Source organism: Quercus robur, chromosome 2 (genome assembly GCF_932294415.1).
Source record: "Quercus robur chromosome 2, dhQueRobu3.1, whole genome shotgun sequence".
In the NCBI taxonomy this organism is placed as follows: Eukaryota; Viridiplantae; Streptophyta; class Magnoliopsida; order Fagales; family Fagaceae; genus Quercus; species Quercus robur.
Window position 1 is genome coordinate 85,529,184 of NC_065535.1, and position 22,132 is coordinate 85,551,315.

At 33.1% G+C, this 22,132-nt stretch overlaps 2 protein-coding genes across 2 annotated transcripts; one reads left to right on the plus strand and one right to left on the minus strand.

The window, feature by feature from the left end:
- Positions 1-7,581: 7,581 nt before the first annotated feature.
- On the minus strand, positions 7,582-10,873 carry LOC126715510 (probable flavin-containing monooxygenase 1). The gene is made up of 5 exons (XM_050416138.1): positions 10,334-10,873; positions 9,618-9,855; positions 9,062-9,237; positions 8,618-8,976; positions 7,582-8,152 (listed from the first exon to the last, which is right to left on the minus strand). Exons 1-5 carry the CDS (start codon positions 10,559-10,561, stop codon positions 7,774-7,776), a joined length of 1,380 nt encoding a protein of 459 aa, XP_050272095.1. The 5' UTR covers positions 10,562-10,873; the 3' UTR covers positions 7,582-7,773.
- Positions 10,874-15,440: 4,567 nt separating this feature from the next.
- LOC126715511 (protein CHLORORESPIRATORY REDUCTION 6, chloroplastic) lies at positions 15,441-18,223 on the plus strand. Its single transcript, XM_050416139.1, has 4 exons — positions 15,441-15,765; positions 17,060-17,191; positions 17,276-17,484; positions 17,566-18,223. The coding sequence occupies exons 1-4, from the start codon at positions 15,552-15,554 to the stop codon at positions 17,770-17,772; spliced, it is 762 nt and encodes a 253-aa protein (XP_050272096.1). The 5' UTR covers positions 15,441-15,551; the 3' UTR covers positions 17,773-18,223.
- The last annotated feature ends 3,909 nt before the right edge of the window (positions 18,224-22,132 follow it).

Genomic DNA, 22,132 nt, shown 5'->3' on the forward strand with positions numbered 1-22,132 from the left:
GTGGAAGAAGATTGGCTAGTAGAAGCAACCAAGGTAGTAGGAGCAATTTGAGAAGCAGGAGCTTGCAGCAGATATAACTCTTGACATTCTTTACCCAAACCAATCATGCTCCATTGAGCAAGGTCCTAGATAAAACACCAATGTCCAAGAAAAATAAGGCAATAGGAAGATTGTTGTGTAAGTTTGCTTATGGAAATGAGGTTAAAACTAAAAGTAGGAACACACAAAACATTGGTAAGTGTTAAAGTGGGTGAAATCTGCATAATGCCTATATGTGTTACTAAAGTCTGATCCCCATTTGGCAAGAAAACATAAGAATGGACAGTAGAAGTGATGACAGTAAGTTGTGACATTGAGTGGACCATATGGTCAGTAGTACTAGTGTCCAAAATCAAATCATTAGACTTAAAAATAGGTCTATCAACAATATGGGCAGAAAAAACAGAATGTGTGAAATTTGGGGGAATCCAAAATGGATTAACTGAAAAATTTGAAGCATCAGCAGTAGAAGAGGAAGCTGAGTTAGGTGTTAAGGCAAGTTGAATAACAGGAGCAGATGCCATGACAGTGGCAACTTGATGAGTAGTAGAAGTACCAATGCCTAAACCAGAAACTGTGACTGCTTTCAAATAGTTAAGAAGCTGTTTACATTGAACTTGAGAGATGGGACACTGAGGCTGAGAACCTTGGACAAAAGTCTGTGGAGAAGCAAATGTAGCACCAAAAGAAGGCTGTGGAGGAAGACCAGCTTCAGAGTGAAAGCTGTGATTAGAGAAGCCAGCATTATATTGGATCAAATTTTGATTAGCCAATGCAAAACCATCCAAATTGCCAAAATTTCCAGAAAGCAAAAATGCTGAAACTTGATTAGCCATAGCTTGATTGCTTCCCTTATGCATGTAGCTTGGAGGATACCCATGTAACTTATAACACTTGTCTGCAATATGACCACTAAGGCCACAGTAAGTACAAATGGGTTTATCCTTCTTAAAATGACCTTTATTACCACGATTGCCTTGGTTCTATCCTTGATTGCCATTAAAACCCTTAGCATGAGTAGCAAACATAGCAGTAGCCCCAGTAGGATAGACTACATTAACTCCATGTCCAAAGCTCCTTCTCTTTTCCTCTTGCAAGATCAAAGAACGAACCTTGCTAATAGATGGAAAAGGCTCAAGCAATAAGACCTGGCCTATAATGTTCCCATAACTATCATTTAATCCCATCAAGAAACGAAAAACATGCTTCTTATGCTGTGCTTCCAATTGAGAAGCCTTAGAACCACATGTGCAAGCACAATTGCATACAGTGAAAGGTTAAAAATTGATAAACTCATCCCACAGTGTCTTAAACCTAGTGAAGTATGAACTTACTGTGAGTGTACCTTGAGAAAGACGAGCAATTTCCTTTTGTAGCTCAAATTGCCTTGGAGTATTGCCCTGTGAAAGTCTATCTTTGAGATCAATCCATAAATCCCTTGCGGTGTTGATATACATCACAATTGCCTTAAGATCCATGCTGAGAGAGTTGGTTAGCCATGAAAGCACAATGGTATTACAACTACTCCAAGAATTGTACAGTGGAGAGGCAAGATCTGGTTGTGGAATCGAACCATTCAAATTTGTTTTGTGAACTTAGAGCCAAGAACATTGATCTCGCCGAACTCAAATAGTTCTCTAGTCCAGTTGAAGGCTACGAAGTAAGAACTATTCCTGGACTCTTAGTGGCTGGAAGAAAATAAGGATTGTTAGCAGATTCATCTGCCATTGTTGTGCTTGTAGAAGGCACAGATTGATTGGAAGACTGTGCTTGATTGGTTGTTGAATCAGAAGCCATGAAAGACTAGAACTTCAAGCAAAATGAGAAGAAAAGAAAGAAATTTCGAAGACTAAAATCTATTTGGCAACAATGAAAATGAAAGAAAATCTTGCTCTGATACCATATAAAGAAAGAGGTTTCTAGAAATTGCAAGAGAGAGCTTTTGAGAGAAAAGAAAATTTCTCATTCATCAATTTCAAAAAATGTACAAAGGTGCCTAATTAGATAAGCCCCTGTTCTATATATACAATAACAAAGGAGTTAAGACTAAAATAGAAAATTAACTAACTCCCTAATCTAACGAAAAATACATCTCCACCATTAGATGCATGCCAAGTGTACTTCCTATACAACTAATTGGAACTTAAGTTACTCTCACATGCTATGCACGTGATTTCATTAATTCGTACTCTGCCATTTTGTTCTTCAGCTTGTTCTGTTCTTTTAATCTCACGCGTGTTGTTTTGCCTTGCACTTGACAATTGGTTTTGCCGTTTTCATTTAACTCAGTTCCAACTTCAATATAGTGAGGTGCTGGCTTTGGTTGAGTTTTGGATGAGAGATTTTATTTTGGTGTGGGCTATTGTTGGCCAGTTTTGGTGCATGACCGGATTTTGTGTGAAGGTTTGTAGCTACGGCCAATGGGAGCTGTGGTGATATAGACTATAGAGTGGAGAGGAAGAAGAACTGGAGAAGATAGAGAGGTTAGGGAAGGTAAAATGCATTTTTTTGGTTCATCAAATTTAGGGACATTCAATATTAAACCCTCAATTTCAAAACATTTGATTTTGGTCCTTCAAATATTTTTTAAGCTCCACTCTCCATTTGGGTAGTTGTTTTTAAAAGTGCCTTTTGATTCTTTGAAAGCATTATTATAAAAATCACATTTAAGGTCCGTTTGGTTGAAGTGAAAATTGGAGGAATATAAAATGGGGAGAGAGAAAGGTTTTTATAAGTTGTTTGGTTGGAAAGCAAAATTAGAGCATCTCCAATAGATTAGCTAAATCTATATTTTGAAGAGTAAGCCCAAAAAACTAGCTTCAACTGATTCTCTATATGCAAAACTTTTCCAAAATTTTTTTGAAGTTGCTACAGTAGTTCTCTTGATCTAGAGAACACTGTAGCAACTCCAAATGAAATTTTCTATTTAAAAAATTCATACATCTCAATAAATAAATAAAAACAATTCTTTCTCTCTCCTCTCATAGCTACAAACACAACGACTACAAACATAACAATCTTTCTCTCAAACATCTCTAAACTCAAGCATAATCAGATTATCAGAATACAAACTCAAAAATACAACTTTAAAATTAATCAAATCATAACAACAAAAGCAAAAAAAAAAGAAAAAAAGAAAAGAAAAAGAAGAAGACAGAAGACAGAAGCCATCTAACCCATTTGGACTGTGTTGGAGACAAAGATGAGCGACAGCACAGTGACCCATCTCTCTTGTTCTTTCTCTCTATACATCTTTTCTTTCTTTTCTTATCATAGAAAGAGCTAGTGAATGTTTTGGAATCAAGTTAAAAAAAGAAAAGAAAAAGAAAGAGCTGGAGAAAGAAAGAGAGAATGAGAGCTAGATTCGTTGGAATGTTCTTGAATGAGGGAGAAAATGAAGATAAAAGAAGGGGGGGGGCGGGGGAATAGAGATAGGACACTGGACACATGTGTGGAAGAGAAAAACAAGAAAAAAAAAATGAAACGTATGGATGAAAATGAAATGAAAGAAAGGAAAAATAATATAAAGAATAAAAAAATCCTAATTGAGAAATATTGCGAAAAATGTTGTAGACATAATATTTCTCATTGAAAAATATAGTTATTAAAAAAAGAAGAAATAATATTTAAATGAGATAGAGAAAGGACAAAGAATCTATTGGAAGATTTATTTTTTAGAAAAAAGGTAGGTAAAAGTTAAATGACACTATTCACTGTCCAAACAGTACAAAAATATAGAAAAATGGTTGGAAATGTCCTTAGAAAGATTTTGGTAAGATCCAAGCAAGGTTGTCAAAATCGAGATCCTACGTAGCATCGTGAGAGGTAGGTGAAATCGTAGATCGTAGGATCGAATCGTGGATCGTAAAATCCTACATTATTTGAGAAAAAAACAAAAAATACACATTGGTATGTTAAATAATCATTTACATTATATATTCATTGATATAATTACCATGTATCACTACATTAATTGGTAAGCATCATTTAAAGAAGCCAAAAACCTCAAAATTGTGACACTCTATTGAGATATTTTTTATTTGGATCCAACTGACACTCTCTCTATATTAGAGTGGAAAAACTTGGTCTATTGAGATTTTATTTTTTATTTAGGTCCAACTGAGCCTGCTGTTAAGTTAAAGAAAATTACAAGAAACCAAGGTTATTTGGGATCGTCAAAATCATATGATCCTCCTGATCCTGAACGACCACAAAAATCCTTGAAATATTTGAATCGTTTTGGGCAGGTAGGATCGTAAAATTGTAGGATTGTAGAATCCAAATCGAGATTTTGACAACCATGAATCCAAGTAGGACCCACTAAAATGCAATTTCTCCAAAATGAAAAGAAAATGAGCAAAAGCTCATGGGTGGAGGGTGTGGACGAAAAAGTCCTACCAACAATATTTTTTCTCTTTTTCTTCTTTGCCATTTTGTCTTTTTCCTCTTTGCATTTTCTCTTTTTCTTAAGTTCTGATTCGGTGTTTTTTTTTTTTTTTTTTTACTCATTTGTTTTGGGGTTTTCTTGTCCTCATCCTTTTCTTTTCCTTTTTTACATACACAAATTTCAATAAAAATATAATGTCATTACCTTTTGTTTCATCTAATAGGGATATAATAGTAAATTTATACAAATTACATTTTTTTTATTCTCTCATTTTTCTTCTCAATCAAATAAAGGAGTTTTACATCCTTCTATTTTTCCACCCCCACCCCAACACACTAAGGAAAAACTAAAATTTCTTATATTTCCCTACTTTTCAATTATCTCCCTATTTTCTGTCACACCACTTTTCCACCCCAACTAATTGGACCCTTAACATTGTTAAAACATGTATTAAAAAAAAGTGTTGTTTCCGTCAAGTATCCATTTGGGTAAAATTATTCTAAAATTTATATTTGGAGTTTAAATTACCAAAAGGGGCATAATTATATTGTTATGGTTCTTTTGTCATCTTCTAAGACATATAATAATATATTTTTTAACAGTGCAATATCTTGGTATAAATAACAAGAAAAAGTAAATTTCCACTTTATTAATGTTTTATATTTAATAATATTTTTTTGCCCAAGTCTATCTCTTATCACATTCCTTTATTTCACTGTTTTCCTCCCTTAATTATTTTGCATGTCCCCCAAAGTCTCACCCTCTACCGAAAATATTTTTCTTTTACTTCAATTTTTAGATAAAAATTGTAGTGTAACTAAGATTGTCGTTTTATCAAGAAAATGAAAAGAAAAAACAAACAAAGTGTATAAAGGTACTCCTCATATTATTAAGGGACAGAAAAGAAAAGAAAAAAAAAAAAAAATATATATATATATATATATATAGAAAAAGAAGAAGGACTAAAATAAAATCTTGAGTAATTAAACAAAGACTAAAAACGATCCCTTTTTATTAAAACTTGTAGGACACAAAGCAAAAAAACTTGGATTTTAAATTTTTAATTATTCTTTATATTTTTTGAAGTTTTTATATACTAAATTGATCCTAGAACTAACTTCCATTAATTCTTATGGTTCATTTGAATTGAGGGAAAGGGAGGGAGAGTAGAGTGGTCCAAAATTAGTCTATTTTCAGAAAACTCTATTTTACTCTCCTTCACTCCCCCTCCCTCCCCCCTCAATCCAAACAGGCCCTTATGAGCAAATGAAGTGTAAAACTTACTCCTTATATTATTACAGGATGGAAACAAAATAATAATAATAATAACCACACCAAAAAGTTGGAATAAAATAAAATCTTTATTAACTAAACAAAATCTAAAAAAAGATCCCTTTTTATTAAAAGTAGGGAGACCATGCAAAAGGTCAAAATGCTAAGACACCTCCTTTTGGATTTTAAATTTTTAATAATTCTTTATATCTTTTTGAGGTTTTCATATAACTAAATTGATCCCAAAACCAAATTTTGTTAACTCTTATGGACAAAAAATCACATGATCATCATGTGACCATATTAAGAAATCTCACCAAGGTGATAATTAATAAATCATGTGATAATTACATGTTTTTATTCATAAGACCTAACAGAAGTTAGTCCTATGGACAGGGACGGAGCTAGGACTTGGAATTAGAGGGCGGCTTTGCTACTAAGTGCGTCTTGCAGTTTTGGCCTCTAGATTTGCTGTTTAGCCGTGATGGTTTTTTTCTTTTTTTCTTTTTTTTTTTTATAATGTCTTTGATGTGTACTGCTGGGTAAAGACAAAATTAGTTTGTTTAGAAAAAAAAAAAAAAAAATTTAAAGGGCCAAGTTGTTTGTTTTGAGTAAAATTGATTGATTGGGCGTTTTTTTTTTTTTTTTTTTTTTTTGCTATTGGTAATTTTAATTGCTGGGCTAATTTTCTAGGCTTGTATATTTTGTTTTAGATTTTAGATCTATAAATTTTTATAGCCTTTAAAATGATGAAAATGCTAGAATTACAAATATTTTTATAAATTGTTGATGTGGTTAGTAGTTACTGTTATATAAAAAAATTATGTAAGTGGTAGTCCTATATGTGAACTAGTAAGAATTTGCTACCTTAACAGTTTGTAAAAATATTGTAGAAAAGTTTGTTACTACAGTATTACTCTCAAAAAAATTAATGATATTGATAAAAGGGGCAAAGTGTAATTTTATAGAATAAAATTTCTAAAATTAAAATCTACATGTATACTAATAATTTTTTTAAAAAAAAATATTAGGAGGAGGGGGGGGGGGGGGGGTGGGGGGGGGGGTCATTGCCCTCTAAAGTCCAAGAGTGGGCCTATGGATCAATTTGGCATATATGGAAACATTAGGTGATTATAAGGAATAATTGAAACCTAGGGATGTTCTTTCAACTAACCCAAATCTCACAAGGAATTTTTGCATCTAAGCCTAATGCAAAAAGTATCTCTCAGTTTGGGAATTTTTTATATTTTTTTCTAAGTCAATTGTTAGGTTAAGTAGGGAGGAGGATTTAACCTAGTTTCAAACAATGTTAGTTACAATGGGGTGAGGAATATGAACCATTGACGATTCCATTGGAATGGAAACACCAAGATGTGTTAATTGAGCTACAAAGCTTTTAAGAAATAATATCGTTAAGTTACAAAACTATTGATCAATTTGGATATATTTCAAGCTAACTTTTCATAGTACTATATAAACTTGAAAAAAAAAAAAAAAACCGGGGATTTGGATTTGTTAACTCATATGAACTTGAAGGATAAAAATAAAAATTGGTAATTTTTTTTACTTACTAAAAAAATTAGGTTAATCTGAAGCTGGCCCATTAAAATTATAGGTTGCATCGAATTAGCGTACAATTTCACCCTTTTCACTCTTTCTATTCCTTTGTTAGCATTGCAGCTCATTTCGCCCCCTTTGTCTTTCATACTCGCTTAGCAACAATTGATATATCGATATCTAATTTCCTTTTGTTTGTTCACCACCTAGCAACCATTGATCTGCCCTTGCATTTGACCACTGAGCTTAATAATATATATTTTTTCCATTCAAAACATTCCTAATCTGTAAATTTGTTTCTACAAAATTGCATTCCTATTGTTGTAATTATCAAATTATTTATAATTAGGTGCATTCCATTTCCAGAAATACAGTAAACTTGGCATTATTCAATAAACATCTTTAAAAAAGAAAAAGACTAGCTCCTTAGCAAACATGTCTGTGTTTTTTCTGATTATATTTGAAGAATGGGAGGAGAGAACAATACTCAATAAATAAACTTGTGCAATCATTTCTAGTTAGTTGATCTTCATTCCTCGCTGTTGGTCCAAACGGGTGAGACCTGCATAATCTGTTGGTCCATATGGTTGAAAATACTCTGCAAATATTCCCTTCTTTCTTTTATGCTTAGTTCCCATGTCTTTGCACAATTGATCATTGTACCAAATATTAACGTTCCCAATACATAACCTCTGGAAATACCTTCCAGCATATTGCTTCATGTTATTTTCCCACAGTATGACATCCTTTTCCATCTCTCTTATACTAGGTAATTCAAAGTTCCCATCAAGCAAATGTGCTAGCCATTGACATCTTATTTCAGAGGTACTCAAATTGGAGAAACCCTCTGCATATCCTACTATTGCAAGTTGTGGAATCCGAGGATGAATAATCTGTCTGCAGTTTTATATAGAAAGCATATTATAAAATGAATCAGAATGATGCGACGTTGAATGGTCTAAGGTAAGCTTTAATCTGTCAAGAACATTATAAAGATTACAGGTTAGATTGTATATTTGGTCATCTACCTTTGACCATTATTTGAAAATCATTCTTATATTTTAAATTACTTCAAAAGGGTTCTTATAATCATCTAATTGATGGAAAATGTTGACATAGCAAATAGAATTCATGAAATTAAAGCTAGTTTGGCAGCGTAAATCTTATGACATAGCATAAATTCCATTTGTCATGTCATCATTTTCCATCCATCATAGTACCATAAGGATCTTTTTGAAACAATTTTAAAATGATAGGGGATTAAGGGGAAATCTTTTAAAGTATATGGATGATTTTGGAGATAAAGATTAATGATTGAGAAGGAAATATGCCATTTAACCTAACTTTAATAAGCTGACAAACCTGTAGAGGGGAACTATTGAGCTTGCTGAACCGACAATGTACTTCTGAAAGATTTGAGACTTGAACATTTTCATAAGCTTTTGGTCACCTTTGTATCCTGTGGCTAGAATTACAAGATCTGCTTTTAGCGGCTGAGTTTCTCCATTAATGATCAGACCTTCTTTACAAAAACTAAAGCTTTGTGATTTCTTTAAAACAATGCTTCCTTCTTCCACTTTGTCATAAAAATTTTCGGGCAGAAGTCCAATCTGACATGAAGAGATATCTAGAAGAAAGCTGTGTTTAGGTATCGTTCCATATTTCTTCAAAGGGAGTTTCCATCTAAGATAGCTCTCAGCAAATTTTGAGATTCCCCATCTCTGGAAAAAAAAAAAAAAAAAACCTTCAGCATCATACACATTTGTTTTAAAAACATGCACATTCAAAGGATAAGAAAAAGAATACCAGGGGTGAAAGTATGGTTGCCAATAACTTAAGTAGGAATGGTTCACCAGGCTTATGAACCAGAAGCTCCGAAAAGCGATTGAAGAATAAGAAGCCAAGGTTTACTCCCCAGAAAGAGAAACTGGGGATCAACCAATGAGCAGTCCTTTGAATCATTGTGTAAGGGTACTGAACTCCTATATCAAAAAGATAAGATACGCATCAGCAGGCTTATGGCTGCAACTTTTTAAAGTACAGTTTTTTTGAACTTCACTTAGGTACGGCTTTTTAAACCAGCTTATTTTCAAAAAGTTGAAAAATAAGTTATACCAAGCAGACACGTAATGAGATAGTGAAAATTACTGGCCAAAAGTGAAAAAAAAAGAAGACATTATGAGAATCATTAGCATTTTGGAGAGACATCTACTCAGTATTCTGTACTACACATTTGGAAACTATAGAATCAAGAACTGTGTGCTGGTATTCAAATGATAAGCTCAACAAAAAATTCTGAACTAGGGAGTCCTTATTCCTTGAAGCTGCCTGTACATGATATTCTTATATAAATTTTACTTACCATTTGCATTTGCGCATTCTGCTGCAATGTCCACTGCAGATTTCAGTGAACCAACGATTACGACTCTCTTTCTTCTGATTAATTCTGCAGCACTGGCCCTGCCCATTTCAGAGTAGTCCATGGAATGGATCACCTTACCATCGAACATTTCAGGACCTTGATCTGGAGGGAACTTGGGTATGTTTGGTACACCACTGAATCGTCCAATACAAAGAACCACAAACTCAACTTGGTGAACCTGGCTGAATAAAACATAAGCTCAGGGTCTATGTGTTCAAGAAAGAATGCTTCCTTACCTTTTAGTTAGTATTTGGTCCCGATCAATTCCATCGAAACTAAAACTAGGACAATAGATTTTATGTATGTTTTTGGATTAGGCGTGTTACCGCGACAATGGACCATGCCGTTAGTAACTAAAACTAGGACAATAGATTTTACGTATGTTTTTGGATTAGGCGTGTTACCGTGACAATGGACCATGCCATTAGTATCAAACTCTATAATAAATGTAAAGATTGAATGAAGCTGGTTAGAAGGAAACATTTTCCTTGACATGGAAAGATTGTGGAATTGGATTTAAGAAGACAAGTAGTTTGCATGTGTTCTAAGATGTCTTAGATGAAAAATTAATCATTTAACTATAGTTCTAACCATTGCCTTTCACATCAGTACTAGATAGTAGATACTAACCAAATACCAACATAAATGATAATTACCTCTATGGTGCAACATTTGGTGTCTTGCACGACAATGTGCCATTTCCCTTTAGAGCCAAAAGGCTTGCTAGTTACTCCCCATAAATCCCATGACTCCATCTCTTCAAAAGGCTCTCCAACATAGTCTATATAAGTGACTTTGGAGTTGAATTTGATGTAAGGAATGATGCCAAAGTGCTGAGCATAGGATTTGAGATACGCCAGCACTTGAGTGTGAGTAGGATACATATCTTGCACTGAAGCAGGCCATGGGAAATCTGTAAATTGGTAAGTTTCTTTGGAATTTTGGAGCTTGGTGGACTCTATTGTATGATTCCATAGTCCTCCTACGCCCTCTTTGGCTTCAAAAACAATGGGATTAAAGCCCTACTCCAATATGTACTTGCAAGCAAGAAGGCCACTCGTTCCGGCCCCAATGATTGCCACCCGTTTCTCCATTGTTCAAATTCTCCGTCCAGAAGCTTACAGAGAGGGCTTGGCTTTGACTTTCAGCAATACTGAGATGAGGAGCACATGGAGCTAAATTTGAGGGGGAAAAAATTAATCACTACTTGGTTTAATCAATGTTACTCAGGACAATAAACAAATTGTTTTTATCATTCTAATTATATTTCACATTGTTTATTCAGAAGTGTATGTAAGGCCTTTCTATTTTAGCATTTTGCATTTGTCGACTAGCTACCAAATGATACATATCCTGCTTTTTTATTAGACTTTTTTAGTATTTGTGGATCCCATATGGAACAGAATCTCATTACCTAACTTCACTAGCATATTTTTTTACAAGGGCAAATAATTTTTTGATCAAAAAGCTGCATCAGGTATTGTTTGGATGTGCATTTCATGTTTTTTCTTCACCTTTATTACTACAGTACTAGCAAAAAACCAATCAACATTTTATTTATTTTTAACTTTTATATGTAATAATTTCAATATTTCTCAAAAAAAAAAAAAAAAACACTTTTATATGTAATACTTTCAATAAATAAGCTTTCCTAAAAAAGTAAGATAAGTCGTTTTTAAATGGATAAGTATTTGGAAATCTTAGCAATCAAGTTGTCTTGTGAGGTGCTGGCTTTGGTTAAGTTTCTGGATGAGAGATTTGATTTCGTATGGTGAGGCAGGGGAGAGGTAGAAGAACTGAAGAAGATAAAATGGTGGGGGAGGAAAAATGCATTTTTTTGGTTCATCAAATTTAGGATAATTCAATTTTGATCCCTCAATTTTAAAACATTTGATTTTGGTCGTTCAAATATTTTTTAATCTATACTCTCCATCTGGGTTAGTTATTTCGAAAATTGTTTTGATCCTTTGAAAACATTATTTTAAAAATCACACTTAAGCAGTGGTAAAACCTATGAAAAAAATATGCTGTTTCTATCAAGTAAGCGTTTGGAATATTTGAATCAAGTGGATCTAAATATTCTATTTTGGATGTAAATTTCTAAAACGGACATAACTATGTTGTTGTGGTTCTGTTGTCATCTTCTAATACGGGTGTCAATGTTGGACCTAATCCGCAAACAAGACACGAACCCAATATGGGTTTTTGCGGGTTAGGATTGGGACTTAGCGGGTTTGGATTATAAATGGATTGACCCGAACACAACACAAAAAGAAACGTGCTATCAATGGGTCAATCCGTTTGACCCGTAATAGACATGTTTGACACGTCAATTTATTCATATCAACCCGAAATGACACATTTAACATAACTCATTCAACTCATATAACAAATAAATATTCATTTTATTTTAGATTTGTCAAATAATTTTTATATCCAACCTATATCTTAAACTTAAAAAGAAAAGTAAGTAATTACAAAAATTTACAAGGGATATAATTGGAAATTGAAATAGGTTGAAGACTTGAAGTGTATACACTACTTTTAGGATGTAAAAAAAATTGTTCCTAGATAGATATTATAATTAATATTAAGCAGGTTGAAATGGGTTGTGTCACATTCGCATCAACCCAACACAACCCATTTATTAAATGTGTCAAGTGGGTTGAGTCAGATCAACCCGCCTTATTAACAGATTGAGTTAAGGTTGAAGGATCATGACACGATTATTAAATGGGTCGGGTTTGGGTTGAGCTATTTAGTCGAATGCCCCTACCTCAACACAACATAAACCTGACACACTAACCCGAATTGACATCCTTATCTTCTAAGACATAATATCTATAATTTATTTATTTAATAGTGCAATATCTTGTTATGATAATAAGAAAATGACAAACTTTAGCAACAAAGTTAGTTGTAACCTAAAACTACAACCTTACTCAATAAAATAAAAATTACTTCATATTTTGAAAATCCAACATTTGAATTGCATGTTCTTTACACTCTTAATACGCACGTCAAATTCTGTGTCAATCAAATATTATTTACTATATGATCTATAAGATTATATTTTATTCATTAAAAAAAAAAAAAAAAAAAAAAAAAAAACCTTGCAATTTAACAATTTATTGATGAAATAGTTATTAATCTTTAATTTTCTAGAAATTTTGCTAGCATGAAGGATAAAATAAGAAGATGTAATCCAATAGTAGATTTGTCAAAATTTACCTCTAATAAAAAGATATTGAGTAAAGTTATAATCTAAGGCTACAACTAATTTTGTAGCTAAACTTTGTCCATAAGAAAAAGTACACTCTCACTTTATTAATGTTTTATATTTAATAATATTTTTGCCCATGCCTATCTCTTTAAGTCTTACCACATTCCTTTCTTCCACTATTTTTTTGTTTTATGAAATCTTATTTTGCATGTCCCCCACCCCCTACTGAAATTATCCTTCTTTCACTCCAATTTTCACATCTACCTAGAAGATTCAAGTTATAAAAAAGGCTAGGGACATGATTTGTTCAATTTTAAGACGAAAATTGTAGTATAACTAAGGTTGTCATTTCACCAAGAAATGGAAAAGAAGAATATGCCAAAAACACCAATAATATATAGAAAATATGATTAAAACTAGCATAATGAAAGTTCGGTAAAATTCAAATTAAAGTCACTAGCATGTCAGGATTTTCCCACCAATATCATTAAGCATCCACTAGCAATCCGCTTTTAGGACACAATTGGGTAAGTAAACACATAAATTATCTTATTGGAAGATTTAGAGATAAGCTTAATAAGTAGAATTCTCTTTGATTGATTCTATTCATCAACTGTTTCAACTATTTAGTCTAGAAAAGAATAATTTTGTTAGAAAAACTCAAAAACATCGCATACCCTTAGGCAAATGCTATGACAAAAATAATATCTAAAAAAATTATCATGTTTTGCTAGAAAGATTATAAAATCTTATTCTAAGAAAAAGAATATGTCAAAATATATTTATGAATTAATTGGGAACTAAACATCAACCTAACAAACTGATTATGAAAAGAGAACAATTTATTTCAATAATCAAAACTTTAGAATTATGCTTGGATTGATAAGTGGATAACTTACAATATTGAGGATCCACTCCTAACCCTAACTTAGGTTCTTAAACTTCCATAGAAAAGAAAAACTTTGAAAATAAACATATAAAAAACGTTTTTCAACACAAGAAAATCATGGTTGCTCTTCTATTCTCCCCATATCTATAAATTTGACGTAGATAATTTGTTTACGAATGAGAAAAACCACCGAAACAAAACCCCACCGGATGAATTTAAGATCACCACTCCCGAAAATCCACTATTATCAAACACAAGCGATTACAAATATAAGGAATCTTACTAAACCCTTTGGCCTATCTTGAAATACCAATCTACAGTTGAACCCTTACCCTAATACTCAATTAGACTTGTATTGTAATAGTAATCTCTCCATTTAATGCACGAATCCCAATATGTGACTAACCAATGATGCATGGATCCCAGTATGTGACTAACTCCACCAACTTAAAGAAGATGTTGACTACAGAGTTTTTCAGTTCATCAACAATGAAAATCAGAAAGCTCCTTAATACAAAACCCTTGGCGTAAAGATGCAGTAGCTCCTTCAGAGAGAATAATGAACTAGAGCAATTTCTATCTCCGGTCACACAATGCATGCACGACGGCCTTTAAAATAATCCTTATATATGTCTAGAGTTGTGAAAAAAGAAACCCTACACAAATACATAAGCATTGGCTGAAAATCAGACCTGGAATTTCTGATTTCGTAATTCTCGACAGATACAACTTGTATTGAGCTTCTATTGAGTTTTAATATTAAATCTCGATAGAAGTCTTTCTGTCGAAATTGTTGTCAAGTTTTAATGAATAGCTTTTCTTCACTTGTTTCTTAGTCAGATCTTCATGGTTTTAACACTTGACTTGAACAACATATTTCTTGAAGTTTTAAATCCATTCTAGATCTATCCAATTACAAGTGAAGTGCATTTTGTTAAAGGATTAGCCAATTATATAAAGTATGTCCCTAACAATGATGCTGTGGAAAAATATGAAGCTTTAAAAGACTATGCAACAACATTCAAAGAAATTATATTTTATTTTATATGATGTAATACTCGGTCTGTATTAAAGACAAGCCACTTAATAAATTACACAAGTGAATTTTTTTAGAAAAAAGTTTAGTATTAGGTTGCTAGTTTTTTTACTGATTTGGAAGACCATATTAGTGGCACCAACCCGACTTGACAATCCTTATTTGCACGGAGTAATACTAGGAATATTATTAAAAAAAAAAAAAAAGCATAATATATCAATTTTTAAACACAACACAAAAAAAAAAATAGTATGCAAGAAATTTATTAATTATGATGTTAATGTGACACAAACTTTATTCTTTATCACATTAGTTAATAATTTTTTTTATTAAAATTGATAGAAATTTTAGCATTTTGTTATTTATACCACCCCGGGTTTTACATTGAAGGCAAGTTGGAGAATAATTATATAATACTACATAATACTAACAATTTATAATTATCTACTCTCTTCTCCCACTATCTCACATAATAGTTCTGAATCTCACTAATTAAATTAAAGGTAAGATTTATTTATTATTAATTTATTGTCCTCCCCGAATTTTGTATAATTTTTCTAAATTTGATAATAAGGGTAAGGTTTATGCTATAAAAGCCCAAACCGGATATGAGCATTCAAAACACAAGGCCAAGAGAAAATGTAGATAAATTGAAACAAAAAAGAAGGCAACCGTATAGTCTCAGCTCTCAGGCCATATCACACGAATACCCAGCTGAAACCTCCAATGGCTACAACCATCAAGCCTATTCTTCCACTTTATCATTCACATAAACAAACAGTTTCCTCTCCTACTCCATGCATTTCCTGCAAACCCATCTCGGATCCCATGGCTTCTTTGCAAATTTCGCATTCAACTCGGCCACGCGGACAAGTGGCAGTCTCAGTTGCTTTCAATCCTTCAGGGAAATTCGACTTCTCTTTAACTGACGATGAAGAGGGTAACACCTTAAACTTACATGAAGTACATATCAGTTACCAGCCTATATGTCTTCTTTTTTAGAAAAATGACATGCTTTTTAAACTGTGAAGTGCATTTTAAGTTTCAACTTGATTTTCTTATAGTTTTTGGTCAATCTTGAAAAACCCACTTGAATTTATGAGCACAAATAATGGCGTTTAAGTTGAGCTGTTGCTTTAAGTTGAGGATAGCCAATAATATATAGTTTTGAAGATAAAGGAATAGCCACAAGAATAGTTTCAAGTTATCAGGATATTGTTATCTCTTTAACTCGAACATATACGACTTGTAGTTTTGCATAGTTTCCCTCAATAAGAAATTTCCTTGTTAGCAAATGTCCATGACTAGTCGTCTTACTAGTTACTGCTTTCGCTTAATGAGGTTATGGAGAGATTAATCATAACTTTAAGCAATGATGTGTGAGGCTGCAGCTATTGACACTGATGACAGTGCCGAGTGTGGCTGCAGTTGAATGTACTAAGGCTGCAATTTTGCACTAAAGCTTCAATGATTTAGATCATCTTCTCATAGTTTGGTCAAAAAGATCTGATCAACTTATTGTATGCTTTTATGGATTATGGCAAATTGAATAAACTCATCAAAATATTTTCACCCATTCATTATTATTAGAAATATTATGGCCTAAAAGGATCAAATTTGCTGCAGACCTAGTACAGTAATACTTGTATACTTGTAGAACAAGCAAAGTAACACTACAAGTAGAATTGGAATCACTTTGGTTGTTCGACAAGTACATGGGTGATGAGCCTACAATATACTTGGGCCTTTTAGGCCATAATATCTCTGATAATTTCCTAGAAACGAGGGAAGTGACCAACTCTAGCGCACCTGAGTAGAGATAAGAACATTATATCTGATGTTTTCTTGCTTTTTAATTTTTTACCCACTTGATTTTCTGAAGAGTTTCTGGGCTTGGATGGTTGGACCCTATGCTATGTGCAAGTTAACTTCAACCAATCAGCCTTTTAAATTTACCCTTCTAGTCTTCTCCCAAAAACAAGGTTCACCTTGTTCAAATGGAAGCATGAAACAGTCAGCAGAGCTACAATCCCACATGTGCATAGCAGCATAGGTGAAAGAAGTTTATTATATTGAAGAAAAGGAGAATTATTAGAATTTGTCTAAATGACTATTAGAAGTTGTAATTCTTTGAATTTTCCTCAAGAAATCCATACATTTTAGACAAACAACAGTAATTGTTTTGCTGTGCCCAAGATTACTTTTGATAGATTTTTTGAACTATACTTTGACAGATACATCAAAGGTGGCACCTCCAATGCCACCTAGTGAAGACCGATTTGACGTGGTTATTGATAATGATATCATTAGCCGTCTTGACTTATCCCCATTTCAAGCCACAACAGGGATTACCTCACCATTATCTGGTAAGTATTTTTGTGAAGAATTCAACTGCTTTTGGACATAAGTGGATACTGATTCATATGATCCTTCTGCTGGTATTGTTACAGTTGAGCCAAAAGAGTTTCTTGAACGTACAATTGGTTTTACCATCAACTATACAAGAGAAGATCAATATGATCCTAGAGAATTAACAGAATTTCCTGATATAAGACTCTGGTTTGTAAGACTTGATGCTGCTTATCCATGGCTGCCTGTCTTATTAGACTGGCGAGCAGGAGAGCTAGCTCGTTATGCAGCCATGTTGGTCCCTCATCAGGTAATTAATAAATGAAGAGTATGAGAGGGAAAGAGAGATTATGCTTCAATGTGTTCTAAGTCTTGAAATTTTCTGTGGCAGATGAATATGAGAATGGGTGTTGTTTTTAATCCTGAGGCACTGGAACTGTTCGTTATGAAGAAAGTTTTTATTGTCTATTCTTGGTTGAAGCAACATGATATTCCTAAGCCTAGATTGAAGACAAGTGACATGGCCAGGATGCTTGGATTTGGAATTGGAGATGAACTATTCGACTTGATCGAAAAGCACCCACTTGATCTATCCTAAACAATTAAAGAAGCCTGCAACTCTAATTGTACTCCACTTGAATCCAAGATCTCAGTTCAAGATTCAAAATACATTTTCAAAGACCCCATATAATGATAATGACCATGATAGAACATCTAAAAGTAGTTTCCCCCTCATACGATGAGATTCACCAGAGCTGAAGTGTATCATTTTGTCCAAAAGCGATGCTATTCACAATTTTGTACTTTGTGGGGTACTTGGTGAAGATCTGACATCTGTTTCTCCAAAACTGTAGTTCTTTGTATCTCTTAACATACATTTGTGTTTCTGATCGTTACATTTTGAATCCCAGCCAAACGAAAAAGACATATTGGGTGAATTTGCTGTAAAAGTTTTTTGTCAAGAATGCATCAAGGCATTTTCAAATGGAACAAAAATGGTATCTGTACATATATAATATATTATTATAGTCACAGAATTTAGTGCGAGAGTGTTGCAGCCATGACCCTGCAAATTTTGTGAAGCTCTTGCCATAGACCTTCCAATATTTCTTTTGTTCCTTCTTTTGTTCTTTTTTGTGTTGAATTCCCATATCTGCATTATTCGAATAATTTAGCACTGACACTGTCTACAGAGAAATATGAACCATCTGCTGAAGTTCTTAATCAGACCCAACTTAGCCTTTTTTTAATGAGAAAACAGCTCATAGGACATGTTACCGCATCAAGACACGTCTCCATGATACTCTAGCATTTCAGTTACACAGAACAGTGATGACCAATGAGAACACTGGTTTATGATGTAGATGATGCTTTCAACAACAACAATCCTAATAGTTAGAGGAGGCGACAGCAATCTATGGCAAAAATCATAGAGAAAAATTAGAAAGCCAACATTATTTTCTTCTTATTTTTCTATTTGAACTTGAACTTTAAATTATATTATTTAGATTTATTTTCTTTCCTAATTTATCTTTATCACTATTGTTTGTTTTCCAAGTTAGGTTAGGAGTCTTAGTTTGACTAATTTCACACACAAATCTCACATGACAAAATAAATAGTTGAGAATAGACATAAGTGAAATTTGTGGGGAATAAATGGCACACCGTGTATACTTTTAGCACGCTAAAATGTGTGCACTAGTCATATACAAAGGGTATAAAGGGCTTTGAAAAACAATAGTTCACTTTTATCTTGATCAAAACCTTTTAGATTTCAGAATTCCTTTTCCACCGTTATTTTTTCTCTTCTTCCATAAACATGGACAAACAACTCGCTAATAGGAGATGAATTGCACTATTAAACAATGATAATGATATCTATGGCGAATAGCATGCCTAGCTGATAGAGGTGTTGTCCACAAGGAGGGAGGCTCATCGTCATGATAACCAAGCGAATGACATGGAAGATTTACGAAGGCATGTTCAATAGTTTTTGGAGCGTTTAGCACTCTACAAAACTCAAGGTTGTGATGTTGATGATTTCGACTTTGAGGATGTCAACCCTTTTAATTTTTGCGATCATGGGGCAAGGTGAAAATTAAAGGAGTTTGTTTATTGGCCTAATAAAATTTGGCAGCCTCGTGATGTTTATTTGAAGGCCAACATTCCAAAGTTTTAAGGGAAAATTAGCGATTAGGAGTGTCTGATTGATTGGAAGGAGCGTTTTTCCACCACATTGGTGGATGTGGCTAAATGGGCTTAGTCTGGCCTTAGCTGAAAGAAAAAAAGACACACTTCAATTTTTTGGAGGCCCACTATATTCCCTGCAATGAAAATGGGCTTGAACTAGACTTAGCAAGAACAAGCCCACTATATTCTCTAGAATTTGCTTTTCAATTAAAAATAAAATTCCTATTCTATCAAATTGGTAATGATAAGACTATAAAACTAGCTAGGATAGCCATTGAAAATTACCATTCATTAAAAATAAGCAGACTATTTTGATAAAGTCTTAAGACTTTAAGATTAGTCTACTCCGATCTCCAAATGATTCGGTAAATGGTAGAGAATTAGTAAGATTTTCATTCTTTACTCTCTCTTTGTTCTACATTTTTCTTTTAAATTGATCAAAGTAAATACTGCTTGATAACAATCTTAGTTTTTAATTATAAGCTAAATTTCAAAACAAAACAATCATCCTAAATCTGAGTTGACCCCATGAATTGTTGTTTGCATCCCAACTTGAGCAAGCCTTGTCATTCAAATGAGGCCCCTGTCAAAAATGGTCGGATCTTTCCACATATGCGTCATTATCATGATATCGTGACCTAATTAAGTTGAGACTCTCGATCCCTTTAGGTTTGCTACCAATATTAGAACACTGGTCACTTGGAATAAATGATAAGAAATGATAATTAAGTTTTTTCTCTAATCTGTAACCACAAACAATTTTCTCAACCAGGTTGGTGAAAAACTAATACTTGGAGTTATTGAGATTATATCTCTCAACATATATATATATATATATATATCAACTTTGAAACCCTCTTCTCAAAAAAAAAATTTTTTTGAAACCCTTAACAACGCCCAAAATCAAGGAATTAAATCCTATTTTAGAAATTTCTCAAAAATGATAAAAAATTAAAATAAAATTCTTCCCATATATGATATGTGCACATTTTACTCACATGCTTGTACATTTTTTTCAGTGATGGTCATGTCTATTCAAAAAGGGGGCCTCATACACGGGCGTTGAATTCAACAAGTTGGAGGACACATCTGAATTCTAGAGACCAAGTGACCAACAGTGTCAAGGATGGGCTAATACATGGTTGGCTAGCTAGCTAGGGCGGGGCTCACATCCATGTGCTAATAGTCCAGTGAACATGTGACAGTTATAACACAGGTATGGGGAGGGGAGGCAAAGCAAGTTATAGCAAAAGGAAATGGAGACCAACAAATATATTTATGAACCAATAAAATATATATATAATTTATAACAAATGTTAGCAATTGAGTTGCAATGTAACATTCATGGAGGACAAGCTCACAAAAATTCAATGCCTAGTACATGCATGACTCAGTAATTGTTTGTTTTTGTGTGAAGACGATGGGTTCCTAATCTGGTTGACAATCTTTTTTATTTTGTGAGATTTGTGGGGTCTGTACCAGTTGATACTGCCCAGTTTATACTTGGATTTATTTCCAAATTCATGGAACCAAAATATAAATTGATGCACTTTGCATATGTGATAGGACATAATTTTATCCAAAGATGAGTGGAAAAATATGACTTATTGACTTCCTTCAGAGATTGACCATGTCTCTGCACATGAATAAGGAGAAAAAGTTGTTTGAATATTCAAACTGTTCTTTTCTTTTCTGCTGAATAGCCATAGAGTCACACGACATATTTTCTGTATGTTGTACTTGTACTTTCCCACACTATGCATTTAACACAAATTGAAAAGCAATGGTAGAAAGAAAATGGTATGCAATGAGACTTAACGTCATTCTTAGAATGGGTATAATTCTTGCTTAGACTTTTTGCATGAATGACTTTATTAGGAGTCTAATCTTGTTTTCCTCAATTTGATTTATCCATGTCTTTTAGAGGTCCTATCAGGCTGTGCTTAAACACAATATCAAAAGCCTTGTGATTGATTCTCTTTTCACTATTTTTTGTTTCCTCCTTTTTATTGTAGTTCGCTTCTAGACGCATATTCTGAGTCTGAGCAAAAATGTACTTCAATCTTTTGTATAGTGATGAATTTTAATGCATTTACCTAACCTTGTTACAGGTTTACAGATAAGGATACTTTTATCCCTTTAACGGTAAAAACAAAAGAGCCATGAACCGCATTTGATTATCTCTCGAGTATCTTCCATGTTCTTCTCAAAAAAAAAAAAAAAAAAAAAAAAAAAAAAGTCTCTTCCATACCATGAAATCTATGGCATTGAATGGACACTAGCTGAACTGATTTATTATCTAACCTAACCCAGCATTTACTAGTGCACCGAAATGTCCCTTTTCAGACGGCAATCATCCATGCGTTAGATTTTTTTGTGCCGATACGGACCAACATTTCATATTCTTTGTCGGAAGCTCAAAATTTAAAAATAATTATTCCAATTAGCTCAATTAATAAATTTTCCTGTAATAAAGTAAGAGATATGAGATTCAAATATCACCTACACAAAAAATCAATTGACATTTTAGTTCAATGATAAAAAACAATTATTATGAAACCTACAACATTGGTTGAAATTTCATCATATTTATCAAAAGAAATATTAACTTACAAACCCATCACTTTTTGTGACAATCTTTCATGATTTTTCAAATTTGAGGCAGCACAATATACACAATATATTTTGAGACGTAAGTTAGAATTATCTTTGTTTAAAAATCATTCTTCTTGCTTTATAAGATGCAAAATTAATAATTAAGGTTTTGT